At 51.3% G+C, this 19,878-nt stretch overlaps 1 protein-coding gene across 11 annotated transcripts in view; it reads left to right on the plus strand.

Annotated features, from left to right (window-relative positions):
* Window positions 1-19,878, plus strand: part of FRYL (FRY like transcription coactivator) — a 2,496,013-nt gene that overhangs the window by 2,215,803 nt on the left and 260,332 nt on the right. For 10 of the 11 annotated variants that reach the window (XM_078678213.1, XM_078678216.1, XM_078678215.1 and 7 more), the window contains one exon: window positions 1,137-1,304. In XM_078678213.1, coding sequence (XP_078534339.1) covers window positions 1,137-1,304 — 168 coding nt within the window. Of the gene's footprint in view, window positions 1-1,136; window positions 1,818-19,878 lie in introns of all 11 variants that reach the window. The other variant, XR_013608325.1, reaches the window with a different exon arrangement.

Genomic DNA, 19,878 nt, shown 5'->3' on the forward strand with positions numbered 1-19,878 from the left:
GACGACCTCCTAGCACCATATACTCTTAATGGCAGCACTGCACTTACAGTGCCCAGGAATAGACCTGGGTACTGTAGGGGTCCAGGGCTCATGCACCTGTACCCACACAACTGGCATAGGACACCCAGCTAGAGGGGTGACTGAGGTATGCCAGGGCAGTGTGTTGTGGGCATGGCACACATGGATGTGGCCCATGTAGACTCTGTTTTGTTCTGCACCAGGACACTCAGCCTGCAAAGGCAGTGTGTGTGTGGGTCAGTGTACTGGGCCCCTAAGGGTGGCACAATAAGTGCTGCAGCCCTAAGGGCCTTCTCTGGTCACAGTGCCCTAGGTACCTATGGTACCATTTACCAGGGGCTGACATGTCTCCAGAGATGCCAATTGGGTTTTGGTTTCAATGCAGTTTTTAGGGAAGGAACACAGGCCCTTGGTACCTGATTGGCAGGAGCCCAGGGCACACTCAGTCAAAGCACATCAGCAATTCAGCAAAAGGTGGGGGCATACCATGCAAGAAAGATGGCACTTTCTCACGCTTAGTAATACCGTAAATATTCAGTTTTAATGGACCATTCTGTAAACAAGTCGTCTTAATCCAAGAGTGTACTCCTGAAAAGAAAAATAAATTGCGAGAAGACGGTGCTTGTTAGCCTAGAGTGCACGTTAGCTGTTTTGTAGCTGAATATTTGATTTAAAATGCAAGATTATGAACACGGATCGGCTGGCGAAATTGAATGGTGACAGAACTTTAAATTATTGATTGCAATTTAAATGTTAGCTTGATGGATTTATTGGGCCTAATTAAATAACTGTTGTTCATTCCCAGTGTTAAGATTTGCTGTATTGCGTTCTGTTTACCCATTTCTCACCAGTTAAACCCAGAGGAAGGAAGATGAATTCTCCTGAAACATGCCGTGATGGAGTGAAGCAATATAATGACGCTCTGCACTTTGAACATTTTGTTAACTTCGACAAGAAATATGATTTTTTTTGTCTGGTTTTGTGCAGTGAAAATTCTGAGCAACTGAAATGCTGGTGTGTAACAAAACTGTGTTTTAAACCTAGGTTCAGTTAAACAATTCTCTGCATGCAAGAACACAGTTTTCAACCAGTGATATTTCTCTCTGCTTTTTCATTAGCTAAACAATGAGTCTGCAGTAGGTGAAATACCAGACCACGTTGATGTGCTTCTTCAGTCTCAAGACTCCTTTAGCAGTACCACAACTGAAGATATTCTATCAGTCCATGCTGAAAGCGCAAATCTGGAGGTTTCTCTTCACGACAGCACTAACAGCCAGTTGCCTGAGGTGGGGAGAAATATGGGCTTGTGCATGGCTGATCTGGGCTCCTTCTAAAACTGCATTACAGCTTTTTCTTTGCCTTCAAATTGTTTTACTGAGACATACTTGATGTCACTTAATTTAAATTATTTATAACCTGTGTGGGTGGGACCTTACTAAAGTCGTAAATGGAAGACTGCTTGGGTGTTAATTGCCACACTTTCCACAGGTTACAAATATCTTTTTGAGTGCTTTAATGAGCTACGTCGGTGTTGACCTTAATTGGCAGTTCTTTTCTTGGTGTGGTGGACAGAAATCTGCGGCAACTTAATTCACACTGCTTATTACATTTTGCTGTGTTTTGGGATTCTTGTGATCTGGGCTGTGATTTGGTTTAGAACCTCAGGCCAGCTGTGTTAGATGCTGGTTCGACCAGAGCATCGGTATCCATATTCAAAGTAGCACCCAACACTATTGACTGTGTTTTGGAAAGGCCTCCTGAGTGGATACTTAATTGCTTGAATTGCTGACCAACAAAACGTAAGTATCCTTGGTTGATTATGCAGCTCTTTTGTATTTTGTTAGCTTGTTCAGAAAACACGTCCTTGTATAGTGTAATTTATAGTACTGTTCTTTCAGTGTTTAACATGCTTCAATCATTTACTGTAGCCAATATGGTAACCCAGCAACATCATAGAATGAAATGATGGACGGAGTGTTGAAACTTTTCGAACACTCACCCCCCCAGTCACAGATCTGATTTTAATACATCATTATTTTGATCATCACATCACCCCAGTTTGGACCTAGCCATATGCAAATCAGTCTTGACTCTGCTCCTCATGGGATCAGTCTAGCCTGAACTGCCAGACCAGGTCCTCCCTCGACTGGAAACAAGTATCCTGGAATTAGTTTTGGGGAATCATCCATCATCAGCCAGGCAAGCTTGAATTCAGTGGCAAGAGACCCACGGCTGGGCATACCCATAGGCACTTAGGGTGCACATAGCAACATCACAAGATAAAATGGACAGATTGTTGAAACTTTTCAAACACTCACCCCCAGTCACAGATCTGGGTTTAATCCATCAGTATTTTGCTCACCACAGGTATGCCCAGTCATGGGTCCTTCCTCGCTGTGCCACTAGATTCATGCTGCCTGGCTGATGAGGGGTGTTTCTCTGAAACCAGTCTCAGGATGCTTGATCCCAGTCCAGGGAGGACATGGCCTGGCAGTTTGGGCTGGACTGTTCCCATGAAGAGCCGGGTCAAGACTGATTTGCATTTGGCTGTATTGTGTAGTTCCTAATCCTATTGATCCATTGAATCTGCGCATTTGTTGGACAACAAACTTTGGATGAGATACCTGGACTGATTCCGGGAGTTCCCCTAAGATATGTTGGCCCAAAGACCAGCTGTCTCGCAGTGCTATCATAAGCCCCCCAAACCTTACCAGGGAGCGAAGAGTTCTGGCAACCACTGAACTCGACAGATGAGAATCTTTCGCTCCGTCACTCATGCTTACTTGTGCTCAGAGAAATATATTGAATACACAGTGATTTTCAATATATTTATTGAACCAGCGTTATTCTTGTATAGAATACATGTGCTGCAAAAATCAGACAGAAAATGAAAGTGACAAGCACCAAAAGAGTAAATAGTAGATACAGTTCTACCATGGTGCTAAAACACTGTATAAACGCAGGCATATAAACAAAGGGGTCATCAGGTATACTCCTACTATTCAAACCCTACTCTGAGTGTAGAGTGTGTGTGTAGGTGTGTGTGTAGATGTGTGTTTGTAGGTGTGTGGGTGTGTAGGTGTAGGTGTAGGTGTAGCCAAGCATCCCCCCCCCAAGAGATCCAACCCGATTACCTGGCTGGAGAAAATGTAGGAGCCCGTCTTAATCAGAAACTGGACAACCCCTCACAGAGAAGTCAGACCGCTGCATGGTGAATTCTCATCATGCAGGGATGCTTTTGATTTATATTAGAAAGCACCCTTGTGATGTGCGTATAGATTAGTGATATTATGGATATGCAGATAGCCCTGACGCCCTGTGGCTGAAGCTAGAGCGACATTTCTACATAGTGCATAGAAGGGCCTTGTATATGATTTTTGAGGCATCGTGATAATGTTGTGCAAAGCTAGATTTGTAAAAGTAGTTTCAGAGAAACTAATCCAACATTGTTGTGCACGCAAATATGTAGAAAAGGTCACAGCAGAAATGTTGCTGTGAAAAATAGAACCAAGTAAAATATGAGACGCTACGCTACATGGGCCTAACCTGGGCACATAACCGCTGGGTCCAAACTGGGCTTAGCATAGTGAGCAAAAGAACGAGGGATTAAACCTATATTTCTTGACTGGGGGTGAGTGGTTGAAAAGTTTCAGCACTCCATCCATCATTTTGTTGCGTTTATCAATATAGTCACCTCAGAGTGATTTTGAAATGGCATATATTTCCAAACTAGGCTTGAAAGGGCCAGAGACACTGTCACTTTTGTAAACCAATAGCCACATAGGAAAAACAAAACCCACATTTTAGCCAGTAAGAAAGCATCCTGCTCACGACTCCCCCTCGAGCTCACTATACGTTCGATTTATAGAAAGTGCCATTTTTCTGCATCGTGAAAGACTTCTCAAAAAGCCCGTCTGGGTGCCTGTACATTCTGTAGGAAAAGGCTGTAGGGGGAATACCCCCACATTTATACTGTTTTTTTCCTCAAGGAAAAAAGCAAAGAACTGCAATATCTGTAGGAAATTTTAAGCAAGAACATAATGACCAAGAAAGTGGACATCTCAGGTCAATAAGAAGGCAATATCCAGTGGCATGCCAGCTTCTGGAGGTGAATTCTTGCAATGTGGCCTATCTAAGCAGACACTGAAATGTTGTTACGAAGAGGTTAAGGTAGCAACACTGGGGTGCCATCTAAAGTAGTGCCACCAGCCTCTTTGAAACCTCCACACCTCTGTAAGAAAGAAGTAAAATAAGCCAGACTGGACTTCTAGGGCACATTCTGAGGCGCCGCCTTTGCCTCGTCCTTTTATCTCTCTTTCCTCTACAATAGCTGCCTTTACAAAGCCTTCCTCTACAGCTTAGCTGCCTTTACAAAACCTTCCTCTACAGCTTCATTGGCTCCTATGCAATCATCTGCAGATCTTCCTTTCCTGTCAGCGACAGTACCATTATTGAGGGCTCTGTCAAGGACAGCACCATTCATTGCAACCCATTCATATAAATGATTTTGTTTTTGGAAAAATTCTGTCTCTGTGGTTGTGCTGCGTTCATATACTTCACCTAGAAAGATACCACATCTCCTGCCTCCAAATCATTTGGAAACTGAGAATGAATCTCATGACTAGAGCTTGTTCAGACCTGCAGCAAGCCTGCATACCAGCGAGTCTGGTATCAGGGCATATGTGATAACGGGGATATGGCTGACTAAGATGTTCAAATAGGACAAGATCAGGAAAACACCTACCACCAATAAGATTGCCTCTGTAGGTAATGCTACTAAGAACCTTCTTACCAGGGTACCTCAATGTTACAAATGCCTATGGACTCCTCAGTAATCTCCACTGAATGATGTCAGATTACTATGCAAGATTTCCTCTATAAAACCCACAGAGTAAGGTGAGGTTATTGGAAACGAGCCTAGTTCTCAAGAAGATTATCAACATCAAAGCAATTGGGATGATTACTTGGCTTCTACCACACCCATGAAGATTCTTCTTCAGTTGACATTGCAGAGCTACATAGACTGCGTGAGAGAGCATATAAGTGCATCTGATAGACATCTAGCTGCAGATTCCTTAACTTAGAATATCCCCAGGCGTGAGACTTGATCCGGAAAACTTTCCGCAGCAGCACCTCTGCGCTCCTGGGGGCGGCGCCGCACTGCCCCACCTTGATGTCCACGAACGTGTCATCAGCAGAGTCATACATGCCCCTCCCGGCGCACTGACATCCGTTTTCTTCTTTTCCGCGTCCCAACGCGGATCCTGGAAACCCAGTGGTTCCTTGGCCTGTTTTTCGGGTCTTCTCGACGCCTTCGGCGCCCCAGAACAATGTGCAATGCCTTCGGGCTTTAAGGCATGTGAGACCTGTGCGCGTCAGATGTCTGTAACGGACCCGCACACCGTCTGTATGTGGTGCTTAGGAGTGCATCACGACTTCAAAGAGTGCGTCACCTGTCGGCGAATAAAAAGCTAAGTCCTTACGGGAGCTGTGTATGAAATTGTTGGCCGCACACCTTCGTGTCGCCGCTCTCCCTCTCGGGATCAAGCCCATTCCCGAGGTCGTTTCCGTGGATGTCGTTCGGATCCGGGTTGTAGGAGAGTGGGGTCTGCAATCGTATGGTCACCCCAGATTTTTGCTTTTTGCTTCACTGGTTTACGACTTTCCCTGGCTGTGGGCCTGCTAATCAGACCCACAGCCTACCTGTTCTCTCTCTAAATTGACAACCCTGTACCTTAGGTGTAATTTACCAATTGGTACTGGGCCACCTTATCAGTCCCTGTACAGTATACCTTAGGTATCCAGGGCATAGGTGTACCCAGGGGCCTACCAGGGGCTGAAGCATGTATTATGCCACCCCTGGCTGGCCATCTAAACAGACACAACTGGCTGCAGGACAGATGGGGCAAGGTGGTGTAATCACCCTTTGCTTTAGATATAGTTACCTATATCTAAACCTAAAATGGACACATATATTCCAATCAGTCACTCCTATGGAAGGCCTTATCAATCCTGAAGGCAGAGTGCTTGGAATTATGTGAGATGGTGCTCTGGCATGAGCTGAGCCTGTTTGCAGCTTGCGGAACCAAGTCCTAATAGCTGTTCCATGATAACGCTATACCATATACTCTTAAGTGCATTATAATCCTCGCGGTTAAATGCTAACTCTGGTATAACATTATCAAAACATGTCGAGTAAGGTGTCATACGAATTGGAATACTACCCCCTCGCCAATTCTGGCGACGGGGGTAGCATTCCACCCTTCTAGAGGGACACGACATGTATGTAACTGAGAACCCCGGTTAAAGTTAACTCGAGCCTTGTGTAGGAAGGTAGATCCCTGACTATAGTTGCCCCCAACTTTTTGCCTGGTGTTTTGCTGGTTTTCTGACTTAGTTGACCTGGAACCCTGCTATTCAGGGCCCCAGGCCTACTGCTCTCTCTGTAAAATGGATTCCATGTACCTTAGGTACATATCTAAATTGGATACTGAGTCACCTTATCAGTCCCTGTACAGTGTACCTTAGGTACCCAGGGCATAGGTGTACCCAGGGCCTACCAGGGGCTGCAGCATGTATTATGCCACCCCTGGCTGGCCATCCAAAACTGACACAACTGGCTGCACGACAGCTGGGGCAAGGTGGTGTACTCACCCTTTGCTTTAGATATAGTATACCTATATCTAACCCTAAAATGGACACACAGATCTCCTATCAGTCACTCCTATGGCAGGCCTTAACAATCCTGAAGGCAGAGTGCTTGGAATCGTGTGAGATGGTGCTCTGGCATGAGCTGAGCCTGTCTGCGGCTTTCGGGATCTATCCCTTAGCTGTTTCCATGATATCGCATACCATATACTCTTAAGTGCATTATAATCCTCGCGGTTATATGCCAACTCTGGTATCGCTTTATCAAAACATGTTGAGTAAGGTGTCATACGAATTGGAATACTAACCCCTCGCCAATTCTGGCGACGGGGTTAGCATTCCACCCTTCTAGAGGGACACGACATGTATGTAACCCCTAACCCCGGTTAAAGTCAAACAGAGCCTTAGCATCCACAAAATGGATGCTGCCACCGAGACACAAGTCTGCCCTCCTGCTGCTGGGAGTCCTCCCAGAGCAGGAGATAAGGACAAAGGGTTTCCTGCCAGGGGCGGTGCCAGCACCGTCCCAGACAGGGTTTTGTGTATTGTAGGTAGGCAGGGCTTTAGAGGAAGGTGACTGCAAGTGGCACCCCGGTGCTCACTGTGCATAGGCCGGCTGAAACCAGTTCCAGGGGCACTCCAGCCCCTGGCCTGGGGAAAGCCCGCCAAGGAAGTGGGTGTAACCACCCCCCTCCTGGTCCCACCCATAGGGCAGGACCTAGTCGCGTGCCAGCCCCCTTTTCCCAGATAAAGGTAGAGACTGGCCCCCTTCCAAAGCAGATCATCTTTGAATCCTGAAACTACTTTCCACGAAAGGAACTCAAGACTTCTTCCTAAGATTTCTCCCTTGTGACTAAGGAGTAGTCACCCTGCATCCGCAGGCACCATCTTAAGAACACTGCGGTCTGCTGCAAGTCTCTCCTCCGGATCAAGACTGCCCAGCTCGACGAGAACCGGCTTCCCTGGCACCTCTGACCTCTACCTGCATCATCAGTCACGCTGAGATTCGTGGGTGTGACGAGACCTCGAGGGACCGGCCATCTTCAAGACTGCACGACTTCTTTCCAGCAAGCCCGCCGAGTAATTCCCTGGTGAGTGCTTTGGGGTCCGAGAAGCCCCGACCCTGAGCAGCTCCAGCACCGAAGTGCAGCCTCCCAGCATCTCCACGATCTGCGTGGGGCCCTTCTGCTTTTTGCTGCTCACCGCGTTGTTTGGCTACTAGCCCGCTGGCTTGTGGCCTTCTGAACGACGCCCGATGACATTTCTGCTGCTGGTCTGGTTGCTCCAGGCTGGCCCTTGCTCCCTTCCAAAAGAGGAGCACCCCGGACCCTCCTGGTCCACTCAAGACGCCATTTTGAGTCCACCGCGTGGGCTTGAATTAGCCAAGGCTTGTTGCCCAATCCTGGGTAACTTCGACGTCGACAGCTTCATCCATCGTGGGACAGCTCGCCTCTCCATCCTGGTCGCCGACAACGCCTCCTGGTCCGTGAGATCTGCAGCGCCAGCGTCGCCCACTCACCTAGTCGAGGTGACTTCGCCCGGTGCCATCCTGGTGCCCACTTAATCACTGGCTAGTGATTCAAGAACTTGGTCCCCTCTGCTTTCAGGTTTCTTCTTCCTCGATCCAGGCTTGGATCCAACGAACTTTCCTTCACTGGTCGCCTGCCAGCAACTTCCTTCTTCCAGGCTCCTGGTCCGGCAACGAGATCCCCGGCGTCTTTTCAGACCTATGCAGCTGCAGCCCCTGGGCTAGGTAACTTCGGCACTTCGGTGTCCCAGCATAGCCTCACTATCCTAGGGTCAGGATCCACTGTCGTTTTCTTCCTACCAGGTCGGGTTCGCCTGTGAACACTAACTTTGCCTTTACTAGCTCCCATAGACTTTGTCCCGCATCCCGCGTGAGAGTGCACACTCTGCACCCGAGTCCCCTAGGCCTCCTAGAAGTAATCTAACGATTCTATAGTCAAGTCCTAGCGATTCCAAAGCCTATTAGTACTGTTACTTACCTGCTAGTAATTCGCATCCCACTTTTTAAGTATATGGTTTTTCGTGCCCCTCGGGCATTTGTGTATAACGTGCTAACTTAAGTATTTTCATAAGAGTTTTGTTGTGTGCTTAGCACCCTGTCCTCATAAAGAGTACAGGGTTGTTGTGATTCTAATAAATACATTGTTTATTTTCATAACACTTGTGTGGTGTCCTTTCACTGGGTGTTCAAGGGGTAATGTGATGGTAAAACAGCTGGCTTAACACGCCCTCTAGAGTCTTAGCCTTAGACTGCTTGTATCCATGCTACTAGGATAGCTGGTCTATAAGGTTGACTTACAACCAATCATCAATAAGGGTTGTTTGGACTGATATATAGTGATCACTAGAATAGTGAACACTACACATCAGGCCAACTTCTCACACCTTGGCATCACAAAATGGATGCTGCCACCACAGACACAAGTCTGACCTCCTGCTGCTGGGAGTCCTTCCAGCGAGGGTGGCTTGGACAAAGGGTTTCCTGCCTTGGGAGGTGCTAGCACCACCCCAGACAGGATTTTGTCTATTGGGTAGGGTAGGCTTGAAAGGAATGAGACATGCCTGGGGCACACAAGGTGCCCAGTGCATACACCGGTTCAAACCAGTTGCTGGGGCACTCCAGCCCCAGCTCTGGCGGGAAGCCGGACAAAGGATAGGGGGTGTAACCACCCCCCTTCCTGGTCCCACCCAGGGGAGGGACCTAGTCAGTAGTGCAGCCCCCTTTAGCAGGATAAAGGTAGGAGCTGGTCCCATTCCAAATTAGATTATCCTGAACATATTCTACAAGAAGAAACTCTGGACTTCGACGTTCTGCTCCACAGAAGACTGAAGAATCTCCCTTGTGGGCAAGGAGTGTCCACCCTGCACAAGCAGGCACCATCAAGCGTCCAGCGGCTTCCCTTTGTCGTCTTCCTTCCAGGATCCAGACTTCAGAGCCCGACGAGACCCGGATTCCCAGACCTCTCCGACCTCAACCCACATCTGCAGCAAAGCTGAGATCCGTGGGTGCGACGAGACACGTGGGACCGGCCATCTTGGAAGAAACTGCACTTCGCTTCCAGCACGACTCCCAAGGTAAACTCGACCAAGTGCTTTGGGGACTGCGAAGCCCCATCCCCGAGCAGCCCCTGCACCGAAGATCAGCCCTCCAGCATCCACGAGATCTGCGTGGGGCCCTTCTGCTTTGTTGCTGCTCGACGCGTTGTCTGGTCACTTGCCGGCTGGCTAGTGGCCTCCCAGACGACGAACCTTTGAATCTTTTCTGCTGGTCTGGTTGCTCCAGACTGGCCCTTGCCCCCTTCCAAAAGAGGGGCACCTCGGACTCTCCTAGTCCGCACCAGACGCTTTCTCCACTCACCGCGTGGGGTGCCTTTGCCAAGGCCTGTTGACGCCGATTCCGGATCCAACACCGCCGACAGCGAGAGCCTGCGTGGGACAGCTCGTGCCTCCATCCTGGTCGTCGAAGACACCTCCTGGTCCACGAGGCTGCAGAGTCAAGCGTCCACTCTTCACCTGATCGCGACAACGACATCTGGTTCCACTCCAGTCACTGGCTAGTGACTGAACATTGTCCCCTCTGCTTTCAGGTCTCCTTCTTCACCAATCCACCCTTGGATTGCACCGGACATTTTCCTCCTGGTCGCCTGCAGCATCTTTTCTTTCAGGCTCCATTGACTTCAACGCGAGAACCCGACGCACTTTGAACCCTATGCACCCGCGGCCCGTGGGTGAGGTAACAAGAGCATTTCGGTGCTCAAGGGTAGTTTAACTGTCCTAGTGTCCAGTTCCACAGTCGTTTTAGTCCTACATAGTCAGGATTGTCCGTACTCACCTTTAACTTGAACTGTACTGTCCATAGACGTCGTTACGCATCTCGCGTGTGAGTTCACGTTCTGCTCACGCGTTCCGTGGGCCTCCTATTACTTACCTAGAGTTAGTGTAGCGTGGTCCCAACGATCCTAAAGCCTCTGGACAGCTCCATTCCTTCTATTGACTTTCACATTCCACTTACTTAGTATATGGTTTGTCGCGCCCCTAGGGCACCATTGTAATTCTGTGCAACTTATCGTATTTTTCAGAAGAGATTGTCATGTGCTTAGCCCTCTGACCTCATAAAGAGTTCAGAGATGTTGTTATTAATAAATAGACTGTTTATTTTCATAACAACCTGTGTGGTGTCCTTTCATCTGGTATTCAAGGGGTTATATTGTGGTAAAACAGCTGGCTTCACATGCCAAAAGAGTTTAGCCTAAGACTTCTTTGTCCATGCTACCATTAGGATAGCTGGTCTATAAGGTTGACTTACAACCAATCACCATAAGGGTTGTTTGGACTGATACAAGGTGGTCACTAGAACATAGTGAACATCATATATCAGGCCAACTTCTCACATTGGTGTGCAGCGGTTGGGATTTGAGCTTGCTGCTGTTTTTACCACGTATAATCTTGAAATATCATTTGAAAGATCACATAAGGTACTCTAGGTACATATAACAAGCTTAGAAATACTCTGAGTTCTACTGAACCAGCTGTTGTAGTAGAAAGGGCCTAGCACACCCTGACTACAACTCTTAGCAAGGGATCAGTAGGAAAACCCATAGTGTAGGTAGGTGCATCACTTACACCTCACTAGAAGCATGTCTACCCATGGAGAGTCCTCAGAGACTCCCCTAGTGGTTAGTGACCCTCCACAGGTCCTTTCCAGATATGCAGCTCTCAGTTTCCAGGAGATGAGACAATTGTGTACCTCCAGGAAATTGAAACAGGGTTCTAACCCTACCACTCCTTTTCTGTTAGGTCTCTTAGAGACATATGATGCTAGAAAGGCTTCTAATACAGATGGGAGCATGCCAGCCTCAGAAGGTACCCTTGGTGATCCAGATCTCCCTGAAACAGAGAATGTAGAGGAGGAGGAGGAGGAAGAAGGGGACACCTCTGGGGATGAGGCAGACAAAGGTCCTGAGTTAGTCAGCAGACTTACAAGGGCCAACTTAGACCTACATAGGGAAGGATCTGGGGGACCCCCAGTACTGACCCTGAGCAGGCCTAACCTTGGATTTAGAAGAGATAGGTCTCATTCTAGGGACTCCAATGCATCTGTGCATTCTCATGCCTCTGCTCAGAGGAGAAGGATCTCTCCCCAGAGGAGAATGACTTCCCCTCAGAGGAGAGAACATGAAGCAAGGGTGAGACAGGCTAATCTGAGGATCCAGAGGGAAGAACTTGCCCTTGCCAAAGAGAAGCTTGCCTTTGCTAGAGAGCAACAGTTGAGTGGGGTAGTCCCCACTGGTGGCAGCAATATACCTAAGGATACAGACAGGAGTTTTGATATTAGACACCTGAGTAAAATAGTGCCCCCCCTATAAGACAGGGGATGATATCCACAAGTGGATGACTGCTTTGGAGAGAGCCTGCAAAGTACAGCAGGTACCCCAGAGTCAGTGGGCAGCTATTTTGTGGCTCTCCTTTGAAGGTAAAGGTAGAGACAAGCTCCTCACTGTTAGAGATGAGGATGCTAATGATTACCAAGTCTTGAAACTTGCACTGATTGATGGGTTTGACTTAACCACTGAACAATACAGGTTAATGTTCAGGGATACCCAGAAAACTCAGGCTCAAGATTGGACTGACTTTGTTGATTGTGCACTAAGGCTCTGGAGGGCTGGTTACTGGGAAGTAAAGTCACTGATTACACAGGATTGTATAATCTAATTATGAGAGAGCAAATCTTAAATAATTGTCAGAACCAGTTGTTGCATCAGCACTTGATTGACTCAGATCTGACCTCTCCCCAAGAATTGGGAAAGAAGGCAGACAGATGGGTCAGGACAAGGGTCAAGCAGCAGAACCAGAACCAGGGTGGTGGCCAGAAGAAAGCAGACCAGAAGGGTAATGAGAATAAGCAAAATGACCAGAAGTCTTCAACAGGGCCCCAACAACCTAAGGAGGGTGGGTCCCAAACTTCCCAAAAGAAGAAGAATGATGGTCCTAAGAAAACATGGTGCCAATACTGTAAAAGTAAGACTCACTGGTTTAGTGAGTGCACCAAGAAAGGCCAAACTCCTACCACTACTGTCCCTAAGACACCTGCACCCCCTAGTACAGTTAGTAGTGGTAGTGTACCTCCCAAGGCTATAGTTGGGTTAACCCTGGGAACTGAGGTGGGTTCTGACTCAGTTAGAATACCAACTCAGGCAGTTCTTGTTTGTACTGGGGACATGGATATGACCCCTACTGTAAGCCCTAGTACTCTAGGCAAATACAGACAAACGCCTTTAATCAATGGAAAGATGGCTCAGGCCTACAGGGACACATGTGCCAGTGTCACTAAGGTGACACCAACATTTGTGGACCCTGACCAGATCATGCTAGGTTCAGACTACCTAGTGACCAATGCTAGCAATCTCACTACCAGCGAGGGCGGCGTCTAAGTACTCCGGCGACGTCATCCCAGCGCCAACGACTGACGTGGAGCCGCAGACGACGCCTACCGACGCGCAATGATACTGCTACGCAAAAGTTTCCGGATCCAGTCTGATGCCTGGGGATATTCTAAGGTAAGGAATCTAATACTAACATGTTTCTTTCAGATAGGGGCAGACTGGAACCCTTGAATTGCGCAGATGAGCTGCGACCACCGCCATCACTTTCGTGAACACCGAGGGGCGCTGCTCCAGCTGAGACCCGTGGGTGCGACGAGACACGTGGGACCGGCCATCTTGGAAGAAACTGCACTTTGCTTCTAGCACGACTCCCGAGGTAAACTCGACCAAGTGCTTTGGGGATTGAGAAGCCCCACCCCCGAGCAGCTTCTGCACCGAAGATCAGCCCTCCAGCATCCACGAGATCTGCGTGGGGCCCTTCTGCCTGTTTGCTGCTCGACGCGTTGTCTGGTCACGTGCCGGCTGGCTAGTGGCCTCCTAGACGACGATCCTTGAAATCTTCACTGCTGGTCTGGTTGCTCCAGACTGGCCCTTGCTCCCTTCCAAAAGAGGAGCACCCTGGACCCTCCTGGTCCACTCCAGACGCCGTTTCCACTCACCGCGTGGGTTGCCTTTGCCAAGGCCTGTTGACTCCAAATCCGGACCCGACAGCGAGAGCCTGCGTGGGACAGCTCGTGCCTCCATCCTGGTCGTGGAAGACACCTCCTGGTCCACGTGGCTGCAGAGACAAGCGCCCACTCTTCACCTGATCGCGACAACAGCATCTGGTTCCCTCCTGGTTCCACACCGGTCACTGGCTAGTGACTTTGAACACTTTCCCCTCTGCTTTCAGGTCCTCTTCTTCCCCGATCCACCTGTGGATCGCACCGGACATCTTCCTCCTGGTCGCCTGCAGCATCTTTTCTTCCAGGATCCATAGACTTCAACGCAGAAATCCGACACAACTTCGCACCTATGCACCCGCAGCCCGTGGGTGAGGTGACAAGTGCATTTCGGTGCTCAAGGGTAGATTAACTCTCCTAGTGTCCAGATTCACAGTCTTTTTAGTCCTAACCAGTCAGGATTGTCCGTACTCACCTTTTTCTTGAACTGTACTGTCCATCGACTTTGTTCCGCATCTCGCGTGTGAGTTCACACTCTGCACACGTGCCTCCTATTACTTACCTGAGGTTAGGATAGTGTAGTCCCAGCGAACCTACTGCCTCTGGACAGCTCCATTCCTTCCATCGATTTCCTTATACCATTTACTTAGTATATTGTTTGTCGTGCCCCTAGGGCACCATTGTAATTTTGTGCAACTTATCGTATTTTTCCTAAGAGAATGTCATGTGCTTAGCCCTCTGACCTCATAAAGAGTTCAGAGTTGTTTGTTATTAATAAATATACTGTTTATTTTCATAACAACCTGTGTGATGTCCTTTCATCTGGTATTCAAGGGGTTATATGTGGTAAAACAGCTGGCTTCACATGCCAAGAGTTTAGCCTAAGACTGCTTTGTCCATGCTACCATTAGGATAGCTGGTCTATAAGGTTGACTTACAACCAATCACCATAAGGGTTGTTTGGACTGATACAAGGTGATCACTAGAACTAGTGAGCATCATATATCAGGCCAGCTTCTCACACTGAGTACCAGGTGATGGGTGACGAGGAGGATTGGGAGGGGTCTGGGGACCCTCTGGCACGTGAGTGTCAGTCTTCTCAGGACTGGACGGGGGAGCTTGGGGAAGCCAGTGGTCTGGACACTACGCTCGACACTAGTTTTGTCTCCACTCCTACCGTGGCTACGGAGGAGGGGGCTGCCTATAGAGTGGTGCTGACGCGGGCTGCCAAGGCCTTGGGCCTTGAGCTCGCCATCGCGGCCGTGAGGACTAACCTCCTCACAGAGGTCCTTAAACCACAGGCAAGCTCGGCCGAGCCTGTGCTGCCTTTTAATGAGGCCTTGTCAGACGTTCTTCTGGGCACTTAGTCCAAGCCCGCTACAGGTCCGCCTGTGGATGGGAACGTGGCCAGGCGCCACCGCCTGGCTCCGGGCGACACTTGCTTCCTGTCTACCCACCCCACCCCCGAGAGCCTGGTCATCCAGGCCTCTAACTCCCAGACCGCATTCCCGACGGCTCCCCCGATTGGGAATCCAAGAAGTATGAGCAATATGGGAAGAAGGTATTCTCCTCCCTGAGTTTAGGGTTGCGTTTAGTCAACACTGCATGCCTCTTGGGCCGTTACACCCACTCTCTGTGGGACACGGTTGCGGACGTGCTGCCACACTGTCCGGAAGAGGTCCGGATTAAACTCGCCCAAGCCCTTGCAGAGGTTCGAGATGCGGCACGGTATTCCATCCGGTGTGGGCTGGATACCACAGACTCACTGGGCAGAGCGATGGCAACGACGGTGGCGATTTGTCGCCACGCCTGGTTGAGGTCCGCCAACTTTTCAGCTGATGTCCAAAACACCCTTATGGACATGCTGTTTGATGGCCATTGCCTCTTGGGCGAAAGGCAGACCATGCGATTGAGCGCTTTAAGGACTCCAGGGCTATAGCCAAGGCCTTGGGCCTCGGCCCGTGCCAGCAAACGGCTGCTTTTCGCCCCTTTCGTGGCCAAGGAAGGGGCGCCCCCACACGTCCTGCCAGCAACGGGGCGCAGACTACCATCCAGGGTGGTGGCGGATGTGGAAACCGCCGTGGCGGCGGTCGGGGACAACAGCGAGGCCAGTCCACACCTACCTCTACAGCATCCGCCTCAAAACCCTCCTAGTCCAAGCTTTCAGGCCCATGTGACGCGAGTGGGGAGCAGGGTTCGCCATCACCACCTCCACTGGCGCACTCACATCAGACAGGTGGGTGCTGCAAATCGTCCGAAGGGGCTACTCCCTCTCCTTCGAGGCGACCCCTCCAGCCATGCCACCGCAGTACCACCGCATGTCGGGGGATCACTTGCAACTTCTGCAAGAGGAAGTTACGGCCCTCTTGGCCAAGGGGGCCATCGAGCGCGTTCCTGGGCCAGAAGTAGGGTGTGGTTGTTACTCCCACTACTTTCTGGTACCCAAGAAGGGCAAAGAGGGCCTACGCCCTATCTTGGATCTGCGGCACGTCAACGGCTTCCTCTGGAAGGAGAAGTTCAAGATGCTGACACTGGCTCAGGTCTTAGCTGCCCTAGACCCGGGAGACTGGATGGTAGCGTTGGACTTGCAGGACGCTTATTTTCACATCCCCTTCCTGCCAGCCCACCGGTGCTACCTGCGGTTCACGGTAGGCCACGAGCACTTTCAGTTTACCGAGCTCCCCTTCGGCCTTACCAGCGCCCCACGGGTGTTCACGAAAGTGATGGCGATGATCGCAGCTCATCTGCGCAGGTTAGGGGTTTCAGTCTTCCCCCTACCTCGACGGCTGGTTGTTGATGGCGGGCTCGCCCCAGACAGTCGTCAGCCACCTCCATACTATGGTCGACCTGCTGGGGTTCTCCATCAATGTGCCAAAGTCGCACCGGTGTCCCTCTCAGAAGCTCCTCTTCATCGGAGCGGTTTCCGGTTTATCCTCTCGAACAGTGGGTTCGGGATATTCAGGCTCTGATTCCGATCTTTCAGCCGTTATCCCGAGTCTCGGTCAGGTTGGCGCTGCGGCTTCTGGGGCTGATGGCCTCCTGCATCCTTCTGGTGCATCACGCCAGGTGGCGGATGTGGGCTCTGCAGTGGTCCCAGCATCAAGGCAACTTGTCCGACCATGTCCTGATCTCGGAGGGCACAGCAAGACAGTTGCAGTGGTGGCTCACGGACCGCCATTGGGTCAGTGGCAGATCCCTCTCCCTACCCCAGCCGGAGCACGTGGTTGTGACGGACGCGTCCCTCCAGAGCTGGGGGGGCAACATGGGAGTGTGGTACTGCAACAAACAGGGCAGGGTGGGGTCGTGGACCCTATGCCAGGAGGTTCTGCGCCTCTGGAAGTGGCTGGAACATCAGGGCGTGACCCTGGGGGTTCAACACCTGGCAGGTTCCCTGAACGCCATGGCGGACAAACTCAGCCGTCGGTGCATGATGGATCACGAATGGCGTCTAAACTCGGACGTGCCGCAAGGCCTCTTTCAGCAGTGGGGAGAGCCTTGGTTAGATCTATTCGCCACAGAAGAGAACGCGCAATGTTATCAGTTCTGTGCGTTGGAATTTCCAAGGCGGCACACGCTCGGAGATGCTTTTCGTCGCGAGTGGAGTTGCAGTCTGTTGTACGCCTTTCCGCCTATACCACTTCTGCCCAGAGTGCTGAAGAAGATATGGCGCGACCGGGCCCAAGTCATCCTTATGGCTCCGGACTGGGCACTGAGGTTTTGGTATCCCGAGCTCCTCAGCATGTCTGTCGATCCCCCGATTCGTCTGCCTCTTCAGGAGGACCTTCTGTCGCAGGAGCAGGGGATGGTCCTCCACCCGAACCTGTCCAGTCTCCACTTAGATGCGTGGAGATTGAGCGGCGGCATTTGAGGGCATTTGACTTGCCTCTTGAAGTCCGTAATGTCATTCTGGCAGCCAGGCGTCCCGCCACAAAATCGGTATATGCCTGCAGGTGAAACAAATTTGTGGCATGGTGCACAGCAAAGGCTGTGGATCCCCTTTCTGCCCCTCTTTCAGAGGTTCTCCTCTTTCTTCTCTCTCTTGCCCAGCAGGGCTCTGCTCTGGGCACTCTAAAGGGCTACCTCTCGGCCATTTCCGCCTTCTTAAGGCTACCTGATCAGCCCTCTTTGTTCAAGTCCCCGGTTGTAAATAGGTTTTTGAAGGGCATCACTCATACGTTTCCTCCAGTTCCTTTCCTGATCCCTCATTGGGACTTGAACCTTGTTCTAACCTTTCTGATGTGAGCTCCCTTTGAGCCACTTCATAACTGTCCTCTTCGCCTACCTACTCTGAAGACCGCTTTCCTGGTTGCCATCACCTCTGCCAGGAGAGTGAGTGAGCTCCAGGCCCTTTCTTCTAAGCCTCCTTTCCGTCCAGTCCATCCGGACAAAGTTGTGTTGCGGACGCGACCCTCTTTCCTGCCCAAGGCAGTCACAGCCTTCCACATTGGGCAGTCCATCAATTTGCCCACCTTCTTTCCGCCTCCGCATTCCTCGAAAGAGGAAGAGAGGCTCCACCGTCTGGACCCAAAACGTGCGCTCTCATTCTATCTGGATTGCACACGCCAGTTCCGGGTGGATGACCAACTCTTTGTTGGTTACGTGGGCGCTAAGAAGGGACGGGTGGTGCACAAACAAATCATTTCTTGATGGGTCGTCTTGTGCATCAAGGCTTGTTACTCTTTGGCTCGAAAGGAGCCTCTTGTCGGGCTTCGTGCCCATTCCACATGGGCCACGGCGGCTACTACTGCCCTGGACCGGGGAGTCCCCTTGCAGGACAACTGTCAGGCAGCTACTCGGGCCTCGCTGCACACGTTCGCCTGGACAGCCAAGTCCGAAAAGATGGCTTTTTCGGCCGTTCCGTTCCGTTCTCCAGGACTTTCTGGTGTAATCATTGGTTCGCAGACCCACCACCGGGGTTGGTATTGCTGGGGTATCTATTCTAAGGTAAGGAATCTAATACTAACCTGTTTCTTTCAGATGCACAAGTTACTTACCTTCGGTAACGACATAGTTGTAAGAAACAGTAGTTACCCTGTTCGAAGTGCGACCGACTGATGTCGGTCACGGACCCGCATCGCCGGTGCCTGAAGTGCTTAGGCCTCGACCTCGACCACGACGACCGCACCTGCTCCGACTGCCGGGCCCTGACGTCGAAGGCTAGGCGGGAGCGGTCCCACAAGCGGCTCGAGCTCCGGCAGTCAGCCCCGCGCCATTCCAGGTCCCGGTCCCACGGGAGGTCGAGGGACCGGTCGCGGGGTCGGAGTCCCCGCAGCTCCAGGAGTGGACATCGGTCGTCGGGATCCAAGTCCTCAGGTAAGAGGCATGAGAGGTCGGAGCGGCATCATCGCTCCTCCGACCCACCCGACGCTCGCACGATGCGGCCGGGGGTTCGGGCGACACCGCCCACGCGGATCCGAGAGAGTCGCAAGCGTCGCCGCCTGCCCCACACCTTCGGGTCCCTGGGCACGGCGCGGCGCCGGAGGAGGTCGAGCCGTACCTCATGGCCATGAGGTGCCTACCTCCTCAGCCGGGTCCCGCGGCGCCTCCGGGCCCAGCGGTCCCAGCTGGAGGCCCTAGCGGGTCGGGCGCTTCGGCCCCGACGCTGCCGGGTGCTTGGCCCCGGCGCCGCCGGCGACTTCGGTCCCGGCGCCGCAGGACCTCACCGGATCCGCTTCCGGATCCGGGTCGTCGACCTCAACGGTGCCGGCCCCGAGGGTGTCGCCCCCGGCGCCCATTGTGGACGCCGTCCCCAATCTTCCATTCGGTCCGACTCTGGCGCCGGAACGGCACCGTTGGGCGCCGCTTCCGACGGCCTTTGGAGATTTCTATTTCCATGAGGAGGTCCAGTCTGTTGACCCTGGGTTACAGGAGACTGGTGACGAAGGTGATTGGGAGGGGTCTGAGGACCCTCTGGCACAGGAGTGCCAGTCTCAAGAGGACTGGACATATGAGCTTGGGGGGGCCAGTGGTATTGACACCTCGCCAGACACTGGATTTGTCTCCCCTCCCACCGTGGCTACGGAGGAGGGGGCTGCTTATAGCGTAGTGTTGACGAGGGCAGCCAAGGCCTTGGGCCTTGAGCTCCCCGTCGCGGCCGTGAGGACTAACCTCCTCACTGAGGTTCTTAAACCGCAGGCAAG

Source organism: Lissotriton helveticus, chromosome 2_2, assembly GCF_964261635.1.
Source record: "Lissotriton helveticus chromosome 2_2, aLisHel1.1, whole genome shotgun sequence".
In the NCBI taxonomy this organism is placed as follows: Eukaryota; Metazoa; Chordata; class Amphibia; order Caudata; family Salamandridae; genus Lissotriton; species Lissotriton helveticus.